At 43.5% G+C, this 11100-nt stretch overlaps 1 protein-coding gene across 1 annotated transcript; it reads left to right on the plus strand.

Annotated features, from left to right (window-relative positions):
* Positions 1-5629: 5629 nt before the first annotated feature.
* CSTA (cystatin A (stefin A)) lies at positions 5630-10353 on the plus strand (the record flags this gene model as incomplete). The annotated part of the gene is made up of 2 exons (XM_010024884.1): positions 5630-5695; positions 10252-10353. Coding segments are annotated over exons 1-2 (168 nt in total), but the record flags the coding sequence as incomplete, so codon positions are not given.
* Positions 10354-11100: the final 747 nt, after the last annotated feature.

Here is an 11100-nt window from a genome sequence, read left to right on the forward strand (position 1 = left end):
AGCCCTGAAAGGCAGAAGCTGTCAGCATTGTTCTGAGCTGCTCAGCATTGGCAGCACTGGTTCAGAGCTGCATGTGGATGCAGGTCTGCCAGTGCTCCCACAATGCTGACAGGCAGCATCTGTCACATGCTGGCCTTTGGTCTGCATTACGAAGTTCTGCAATTTTTCTTTAAATAGGGAACATGGTGTCAATTAAAACCACTTTGGAGTGGAGATGAAGATAAGTATCGTTCAGGAATGATGCAGTTTACTATCCCTCCTTCTGGAATTTGAAATTAATTCCATAGGTGAATTGCATTTGAACTGGGAAAATAGCTGTGCATACCTGATGCTGTTGCTTCTGGCCATAGTTGTGTATTTAAAAAGCTTTAATGCAACACCTCTGCTGTTAAAAGCGGATAAGTATGAGGAAAGCAGAATTGCTGTAATTATACCTTTTATGTTTTACTAACTCTAACTGGCTGACAGTCAAATAACAAGGTCTACTTGGTTGCCAGCTGGTTTTATTACTTATCCCTAAGTCTTTAAGAACCCTTGAAGTTGAAGAAAGTCTTAAAAATACAGTCACCACCTTGCAAATGCTTTGGAATTCAGTAACAGTACCAAAATTACTGTACACTCTCACTTCCCTAAAAGCTGTGCATACATGGGGTGGTGGGAAGCAAATATAAGAATGTACCTGTATTACTGGAAAGCTGGCAGAAATCTGTGCATCATCATCTGGTTTATAGTTGTTTGTCCAGAAGAGATTCAAACTATTTGGTGACCTTTATTTTTAGGCTGCAGAGACATTAAGTCTCACTTTTCTTTGAGAACAGGGCAGAAATATAATTTAAGTCTTTGAGGCTATAAATCCTAACGTTCAAACTTCATTATTTTACCCTTTTTTCCCCAAGGTACTGCAACTGCTCTAAGCAGAACTTCAGTTGAAGTGCTAATCTCTCTCTTGAAGTATCCTCATTGTTTTTCTGCACCTCTGAAAGCAGAAAATGTGTTCTTCAACTGATAAATTCTTATAATTGTTATCCTCAAAGTGGAAATCAAATACTGCTCAGAATTGTGGGCTGAATTGCTACTAACCTCATTTTCACAGGAGATGGTCCAGTAATGAGATGTTGAGAACAGTTAGTTTTGATTGCAAAGTCGGTACTCTAATACTGACCTCTAATATAGATGTCTAAAATATTTGTTCTATCCAGGGCTTGGATCTACAACTGCAGGACAGATGTTCCTTTAAAGTCTGTTGTATAGTAGAAACTTCTGCCAGTGTGTATAGAGAGTTGGCATCAATACTCTTGAAATTCAAGCTTGTATTTCTGTAGAAACTAGAGATTGTACTGAGAATTAATCACTGTCCCACTCTACCCATCCAGATGTTTGCTCAGCTGTTGTGGAAAAAAATTCTTCAGTTAAGCAGATGCTGTGAGAAATGACCTGTGAAATGGATGTGATACATACCCAGATTTGTTTCTCTCTCTTTTTCAGTAGCCCAATTTAGCAGTTGTTATGAGAAAACTATGAGAAAACCCCCCAACAACCAAAACAACCCAACCCAAATGTAGCACTGTTTTTCATCTGAATATAAGGCCAAACAAGTAGACCTATACAAACCTGTTACGAAGACCTTCTGACACCATAAGAAGACTTCTAAGTCCCAAAGATCCTTTCTGCAGGTGTTTGCAGCATGTATACAGAGGGTTGCACTGAGAAGTTGAATTACTGTTTAGTTTGCTCTGAGCACAGAGGGATATCTCTTACAGTATGGCAAATCGCATGGATCAGAGGCTGTTTGAGTCTTGCTGTTGAACGTAGTGGAACATTAAGGTGAGTTGCTGGAATTGCATGCCATGCTTTGGAGCACAGGGAAGGAGAAAATGACTTTGCTATTTTTTTTTGAGTGCTTAAGATCTGCCTGCGAAATGGGATGTTTTGTGATTGTATGTTAATGGCATTGGCATGACCTATGGGCCCTGCTTAAAGGCAGGTAAAATGCCCATGCCAGTCTAGTGACCGCTGTCCATTCTAGGGTCATGCTTAATCTGAGATTTAAATCCTGTTCAACTGTACCGTCAAGGTAGTCACAGAATTACTGGGCTGCTTGATGTCGTATGAGAATCAAATCATGGACCCCATAAATACCAGGATTTCATCTTTTTCCTGGTTCTAACTTTTCTTTCTGCAAGTAAAGGCACAACTGATGTCCCTGCCCAGAGTCTAGATCTCCTGCAGGTGGCTTGCCCCATTACTGGGGCTTTCCCATTGCTCGGAAGTGGTAAATATAGGTGGGCAGATCCTGTTTGCTTGGGAAGTCCTCTCAAGTGTGAGCTGCTTTTTTCCTTCTGTGAAATAGATGTGTTTTTTTTCTGGCACTCAGTGCTGTTGTCTTCTGCAGCCTGTAGGCATGAAAGACTGATGAAATAGGTGATCTCTTTACAGGAGATGTTTAAGGGTAAAATTTGGTTATCTTGGAGCAGACTGAGGGGAGGTGGCTCTTTACTGGTACCAGAGGCTCAGCACAGTCTGGGATATGATAAGTTCAGGTTTGTATTAATCCTCCCTGATGTACAATGTCAGAAACGTGAAATCAGGAGGGGAAACCTTTTTTGCAGAGCAGCACATTGGAAGTCAAGGCTGTTGTTACTGTGATGATGACAAACAGATCTTCAGTTAGTAGGTGGAGGGCTGCTTTCTTTTGTCAGCTCTTAAAATGGTGCCGATTCTGTGTCACTTCACCCAGTCGCAATTGTCACTGCAAAACCAGAAGACTGACCTACTGACTTAGCTTTCACAATCATTTCTACAGAGCTGACTTCATTTCTGGTTTAAAAATAACTCAAATTCATAACCCTGGGGTTTGGGTTTTATTTGTTTTGTAATGTACTGATGTTTTTATTGCCTATAACTTCTGCTTCCTAAAGTTGCTTATACAGGACCAGAGGGTAGTGGCCTGCAAGCTATAAACATTTATTTCTTCATTACTGGGGTAGTGCAAGATGTTACTTGGCTTTAAAACTGTAAAGTGCTGTTGTCCCAGCACAGATTTTCCAAGTTAAAAGAGAAATTGCCATTGTGCGAACGGTGGCTGTAGGCTGGAATGGAATGTAACATCAAACAGGTCTCAAATACTGAAGTGTAGACGCTCACTGGCTTGTCCATGTTGTGCAAGAGATGGAATGGGGATGACTGTTCTTTTCAAAACAGCGTTCCAAATGCTGTTTCAGTACATTCAATGTTTAATAATTAGAGATAGGTGTAGATGAGGTTGCACTGGGTAGTCCATTAGCACTGATCATCTTTGATAGCAGATCTGTGAAATATCAGCATTTCACAGTGACTTCATGAACTACATGTGCAGAATGAGTGCTGCGTCCGCATCTTAGACATATCACTGGATTCTGGGTGATGTCCATTAGCACTCCCATGGAAAGAAAACAGATTTGCCTGTGTAATCTTCAGCATCAGCTTGCTGACAATTAGTGTTGATTTTCCTTCCCATCTGCACAAATGTGTGCATTCAGGAAGGAAAAAAAAGTTCTTACACTTGGAAGTCAAAAACCAGCAAACCCTGAAATAGGAAGTCCAGTGAATGATTTCCATACACCATTAATGTTTTTAGTTTCACGCCTAGCGTTTTCTCAAAGTTAGAATTCAGTCCTCTTAGTCTTTGTGCTCATGTGTATTTCTTATTAATCAGAATCAAGAGTTCTCCAGGGGAGTAGTGCTGCTGTGGGGATCTTAGCAACATCCCTTCCCATGGAAGTTAGTGAGATCTGCATCCTGGTGAGTGGAGAGGTTTATAAAATACCCTGGTGTAGCACTGGTGCTGCGTGGTTGTTGGACACATCCCAGTTCTTGTAGTCTCAGTACGGTGAGCTGGCTTTTCCAGTTAGTTAGTTAATCTGTCCTGCTGTGTGAATAAGATGCATGGTAGTGACATGGTGGAAGATGATCAGCATTTGAGTGAATCATCAGGGTCTTGTGCAAAAGAAGGAGTTTGAGCTCATCAGCTTGAATTGTTATTAACTTCCTTAACTGGGATGTGAGGAACTCTTTATCTCAAGTGGTGAATTTGGAGAATGTGGCAGAATCCCAGTTCTAACACTTCCCTTCATTTGCAAGGACTGGGAGCACTTTTTGTTCAGAAGGATGTTGTCTCAGGACAACTGTTTTTCTCAAACGCCTTTCATCCACTCTCCTGACACTGACACTGCTGCTCAGAGTTCTGGAAATTCTGCACCATCTTTACTGGTAACATGCTGTTACCTTGATCTATATACTGATATAGTTTAGGGCCCCTACAGCCCCAGTTTCTCAATCTTGGGTCCTTTGTAGCAAGAACAGGCCTTGAAGTTAGATATGAAGTATTTGTTCACAGTCTGTTGCATCACTTGTCATCTGAGGAGCATCAGGAGCCTGATTAGGACACCAATAAGTCTGTGCTACGCAGTCACCATTGCTGTGGCCATGAACATGCTTGTTTGTAGGAAATTCCCTAATGCTGATTCCAGCAGAAATGCCTATTGCCTGTGTGCAGCACATACTCCCATGTACCCACCCCTAGGGACTAGGATTGCCTGGTCTGCTTCTACTTCTCTGGTCCTAGCTCTGGAACAACATTCCTTCCATTTGTTGGAAAGGGGTGGCAGGAATACTGAAGGGGAGTAGGTTTTTTCTGTGGTCTTGAGTTGTTGGTTCTCCTTTATCAGGTAGGGCTGCTAACAGTTGATAGCAGTAGGTTGAGTGTGTTTTGAGCTGTGCACATTCATGTATAGTCATGAATGTGACTGTCATATGCCTGACTGTAACTGTACCTTACAGATTTCAGCTCTGTGTGAAATATAAATACCTTGAACAGCTATTATGCACACACAACTACTGTAGTGAGAGGGATCACACTTTGTCTGCCAGGAAATTGGCACAAGAGTTTCATAAAAAACTGTAAATAGTACTGCATATTCAGTTGTTACTGTGACTGCAACTATAGGTTTGATGGGAAAGAAGCAGAAATAACTTATTTGCAGTTCTTGAACTTAGGATTTAATTTTTTCCCCTCTATTTCTGGTCTTTACCTTGGCACCTTTCTGGTTAGGCAGAGGGTAGTATAGTCACTGAAATTAAAATGCTATCTGCTCCTGTTTCTCACTTGCAAGGATATTGAGACAGCACATTTTCGGTAAGGAAGTTACTGCATGCTTTCTTCTGATCTTGAAGATGGTGTTGGGAAATACTGGGTGTGACTCTAGTCACACTCCTTAGGGCAGAGACTAGTCATCTGCACATGGGTGGAGGGGCAAGAGATTCTAGTTGCAGCTCAAACCAATTGTCTTAAGATGTGGGTAGCTGGGGGCTTTTTGCTTTTCTTATTGACATGGAGACTATACACACTTAAGATTTTAAAGTGTTTTTTTATATTTAGTATTATCAGTGTTTTGCATTGCTTTTTTTTCCCCTGTTTTCCCCATTTGTCTCCTTCTCCAGTTCAGTAATGGTAGGCTCCATATGTTACAGGTCATATGATTCCATGACACATGTGTATGTATATATATGAGATGCCTGCTAACTCTGCTCAGACTGCACTGACCTTCCCTCTTCGGAACCACCCAGCATTTCAGAGAAGTTACCTGCCACTATGATGCCTGGGGGCTTATCTGAGACCAAGCCTGCTACTCCAGAAGTCCAGCATATTGTTAACCAGGTGAGTTGTGACCTATCTAAAGATGAAGTCTCTATCTGCCAAGGGCAGAAGCTTTGTAAAGGCTGGGAGACCAGGTGATGATACTGAACCAGTGTTTAAAGTGAAGAAGCTAGTGCTGAAAATGTGAATTCCCTTGCCTACCAGTATTTCTCAGCATTCTGCATAGGCAGTGTTCTTTCTGGTAAGAGTGAGATGAACCACTTCTCTGTCTCATCCTTGCCAGGGATAGTACTACTAGCTACCTTCAGTTAATGTTCATGTGTACTTCAAAGGCCTGCTCTGTTGTGCCAGCACTGAGGTCACTAGTTTGAAATTAAAGCTGGTATATTTGAGAGGAGAAGATTGTATTTGGTAGAATTAATTCCTCAGTGAAGGACATGGATAGGACAAACCATGTAGTAGTATGCACTAAAGATATATACAGAACAAGGCTGTGGATAAAAGGCATGTTCTCTGCTGGTACCTTGTGTTTTCTGGAGTCTGTGGTGCAGAGCCTGTTGGTGGGCTAGTGAGCGAGGTGGGCCTGGCAGTGTGAGTCCAGCTGCATGGTGCTTGGTTGTGGGCATCAGTCCTGCTCTGGAAGCAGCTGTGTGAACAACGCTTCTGCAGATCCTCTAATGCCCTGCAGTGCAGCAGCTCTTAGAAGTGTATAAAGTATGTCCTGAGAAGTGGGAGGGGAACAACGTGGATTAGGAAGGCTCCTTTTGTGACCCACCCAACCAATCCCCTTCACCCTCCCAGCTTTGAAAGAATTGCTCATCCCTCTTTGGCAATTGCATGAAGTGTGATTTATGCCCTCCTTGAGGAAATGAAAATAGGAAGTAGTGGAGATGGACATGTTGGCTGATACTGCTGCACACACCTTATGTGCAAGGCTCCCAGCTTCCTCCTTTGCTGTGCCATAGAGGACAGAGTTTGCACCAGCACCGTTCCATGTCTCCTGCTATCTTGCAGGCTGAGACCAGGCAATGATGAAGCCAAACTTAAGGTGAGCTGGGCTGTGCATGTGGAAGGGCAGAGCCACCAGGAGATATCTGTAAATAGGCTGTGTGGTGTGGTGTCAGAGTCCAGTACTCCAACCAGGTTCTTTGAGATATTCCACATGTGGAGGGTATACTGTTTAATATCTAATTTACTTATTTGATTCTATTTGATGGTACATGGGGCTTTTGATTTAGCAGAGTGATACAAATATACACAATACAGATATATTACTCTTAGCAAATACAGCAGTTGGAATACAGCAGTTGGTGTGACACCACCAATGTGATCTCCATGTGGTCTCTCTAATATACTCATTGTCATGACACTAGGCATCCTCAGTCACCAGGGAGGAGTACGTGGACTGAAACCAGTTCAAGCCTCCTGTTGTCTTCAAGATTCTTTAGTTCGTAGTTTAGTTTTCATCCTTTGTGTCAGGCAGGGCCTGTGTTCACTCCCCCCATACTGGTCTGCCTAACTCTGGGAGGTGTTCACATTCTTTTAATGAACTCAGAGTTACACCACCAGTTGATCCACTCAACTGACATAGCTATTTATCTAAAACAAATACATTCTGGTCCCCTTTGTGCTGAGATAAAGTCAGCCTTTGCACAGACTGTGGTCAGTCACACCCTGCATTTTCTGAGTTTCGTAGGCACATCAGTCTTGCCCAGCTCCTCTGAGCCTTCTTCCATTGTAGGGCTTTGTTGGTTAGTCACAGCTGGGGCTGCCAGAGTTCATTTGAAGCAAGTATTGATGCTTGGTCCTCTCACTTCATGGCACCAGCTGAAGTGGCAGTGTTCGAGGCCAGGCTGGATGGGGCTTGGAGCAACCTGGTCTAGTGGAAGGTGTCCCTGCCCGTGGCAGAGATTGAAACTAGATGATCTTTAAGGTCCCTTCCAACACCAATCATTCTGTGATTGTATGGCACCGATTAATTACTCGGGAGCAGTATCACTGTTCCTCCTATGCTGGCACAAGTGGTTGAAGGAGCAGCCCTTGCAGAGATAGAAATTCCTCTTTACCTGCAAAGGGAGACCCTCGGCAGGGACTTGTGGCATCTTTGCATATTTGCAGTTCCTGTTTCCTCATGTGTAGGACAGGGAGGGCAATGCTTCATGCCAGCTGGGGATGTGAAATTTGACTAATGAGCCTGTGAAGTACCTTAGGGGCCTCCTTTGACCACTTTGCTAGGCCATTGTAGGATGCCAGATGCTGAGCTTTGTTTTTAGTTCTTGGCTGTGTTGGGGGTGATCGAAAGATGCTAACCTATTGCAGCATGTATCAGAGATGAAACCACAGTGCTTAACTGTCAGTGAGCAAACATGTACTTCAAAACTTCTGCCTTGTGCTGAGAACAGGAGAGAGCTCTCACTGGACAAACCTTATGTTGGGGCAGTCCTGCCGTGCTTCCAGCCAGATAACAGCATCACCCTTTCATGATGCAGTTTTGTGGGATTTTATGCTCTGCTAAGCAAAGAAGCAGCTCTTATGATTTGAGGGAAGTTGTGAAGAGCATCTGCAGACCTTGGAATGCCCAAAGTCCATCTGCTCTTGGGATTGCATAATTATTTACTTACACCTCTGCCTTGTCTGTAGTTACCCTTAGTGAGCTGGGCAATGTTGTTTATTCAGTCTCCTTGGTTTACAGCTGTTGCCTAAAACTGGGGAATGTCTTGGGTTTAAGGACTTGTTAGATAAGAGCTTAGGAATGTTACATTTTTCCGTCTGAGGATTAGGGAGCTGTCTGCCTGGTTATACCGAAGGCTCTGTCTATAAATAACAAATAGGGGATATAGTATGGGAGAGATTGTAAAACTGGAGAGAATTCCCTTTTGTTTTGTGCTGAGACAAGACTAATGTATACCAAAAGTTGCCACTTTTGCAAGTAGAGCATTCTAGGAGCCTCCCAACCCAGCCAGCTGGAAGAGGGTTGGAAATGGAAGTTTCCCTGGTTTGCTAGAGTCAGCAGCTGCTGTGTTGAAAGTATAGCTGTCAGTTCCCAGGGACGGAAACCCTGTGGAAGCTGCTCGACAGAAGAGTAGGAGATTGAGGAGCCCGAATATGATGATAATCTCTGACTGTGTGGAGGCAGCTGATCTAGATGTTCCTACGGTGCTTCTGGGAACCTGCCTGCTGGGAAGGAATGCCATGGGAGTGACAGCCAGTCTGGAGGTGGGTGTGCTGGGAAAGCCAGTGGTGAACCAGGTGGACAGTGAGAAGCTCTGAGGTGCTGCCAGACCCTTCTGGGGGCTGCCTGAGGAGGCTGCTGAGGCCATGCTCCTCTGCCCAACTTCTGGAATGCATCAGGCCGGTGTCATGGGTGGCATGTGCAAAGGAGAGGCTGTTACTCAAACTGCAAAGGATTGTTTTAGCTTTCTACAAGACTAGGTTTTCAGGTTATATTCACTGTAGTTGCCTTTCTGTATTTGTCATCAAATGCATGCGATATGACAACTATATATGTCACATATATATATGTGACATAACAACTGTAGTAAAACAATTATGATCCTGCCTTTCTATGCTGCTCTTATGAGACCCCACTTGCAGCACTGTATGCGGTTCTGGTGTCCTCAATATAAAAAGGACATGGAGCTGTTGGAGCAAGTCCAGAGGAGGCCACGAGGATGATCAGGGGCTGTATGAAGACAGGCTGAGAAAGTTGGGGCTGTTCAGCCTGGAGAAGAGAAGCTGCGTGGAGACCTCAGAGCAACTTCCAGTGTCTGAAGGGGCTACAAGGATGCTGAGAGGGACTCTTCATCAGGGCATGTAGTGATGGGACATGGGGTGATGGGTTCAAACTGAAACAGGGGAAGCTCAGGTTAGATATAAGGAAAAAGTTTTGCTGCACAAGGTGGCCCGAAGAAGTGGTGAATGCTCCACCCCTGCCAGTGTTCAAGGCCAAGTTGGACGGAGCCTTGGGCAACATGGTCTAGTATGAGGTGTCCCTGCCCATGGCAGGGGGTTGGAACTGGATGATCTCAAGGTCCTTTCTGTCCCAAACCATTCTATGATTCTGTGATGGCTCGGACACGGGGACAGATTTCCCCCACTGCTCACAGCTATCTTACTTGCTAGCCCCTGCCCTTTCAGCTTAGTAGTTACAGGAATATTTAATCTCTGAGAGGACAGTACCACTGTAATTGGTGCTGAACCTAAATCTTGCCCTACACTTTGTGTGTTTCAGGAAAAACTGTTAATGCTTTTTTTTTACTGTCTGTGTGAACAGTCTGTAGATAACTGCATATTTTAAGATCCACAGGGCTTAAACTGGATGCTGTTCATAAACACCTAACTGAGCTGTGAGTGTGAGTGCTGCCAGCACAGAGCATTGTTTCTTCTGGAACCATATAGCCTAGGAACTGCATCAGCTAGAAAGTCTTAAGTCTCTGGATTTTAAAGAACGCTGGAGGCAATTCTAGGGAAGAGGGCTGGAGGTCTTGGTGCAAATTGAATTATTTGGGGGGTTGTGGGTTTAGTTCATTGAGGGTGTGGAGTGGAAGGATGAAAACTGGAGTGGCAGATATGAAAGAAATATGAACCTGCCAACTATTTTCTCTTTCTTTTTACAGGTGAAGTCACAATTCGAAAGCAGGGAAAACAGGACATATGACATCTTTAAAGCCATAGTATATAAGACTCAGGTGGTCGCTGGGATAAACTACTTTATTAAGGTTTGTATATGTTACAGGAGCCTTGTAATTGTGCTTTGTAGTTAAGCAATGTAGGTGACTTGCATAGTGGCTTATAGCAAGAAAGGGAAGCAAATGTAGTAGGAAACCACCTGATGTGACTAACAGATACTTATAAAATTCCTCTATTTGGCACTGTTGTAAAACAAGAATATGAAAACTTGTGAAACATGCACTGTGCTGCTTCAGATGTGAACAGTAATTTTCTTAGGATCATCTTAAAGACTATAGATTGTCTCATCAGCTCAAATTATTTAGTCCTGCTCTCCTGTATCCTTTCAAGGCAAAGTAGCTTTCCTATTGTGTCTGTGTCCTCCAGTTGTGTTTATTATCATGAGTTTGAAGTCAGTCTAAGGCTCTGGTGGAGAGTTAGAGTGAATTTTTTAATGTAATGCAAGCATCCCATACTCTGCAGTTTTGCATGCAAGCATGTGTATTGATGTTCTGGTTCTGAGTCACATACTGCAGAGGTACAGCATGCCTGTGAATTCTTCCTGTATTTTCAAGACCCCCTTTCTATTGCAGAGGTAAAATGGGTAATGCTTAATTTGGAACCCTCTGATAGCATCATTCATCCTCTACTAGAAAACCTTACCCATGGATTTGAGCAGCTCTCAGCTGGGCATATTTGCAACTGAAGGCTGGAAAGCATTGCTTAGTGGCAGGCTGGCTTTCTGCCTGACCAATTTGGTGGTCCCGCCTGGCCAATTTGGTGGCCTTCTATGATGG

The sequence above is a fragment of the Nestor notabilis genome, unplaced genomic scaffold, assembly GCF_000696875.1.
Source record: "Nestor notabilis isolate BGI_N333 unplaced genomic scaffold, ASM69687v1 scaffold11812, whole genome shotgun sequence".
NCBI lineage: Eukaryota > Metazoa > Chordata > Aves > Psittaciformes > Psittacidae > Nestor > Nestor notabilis.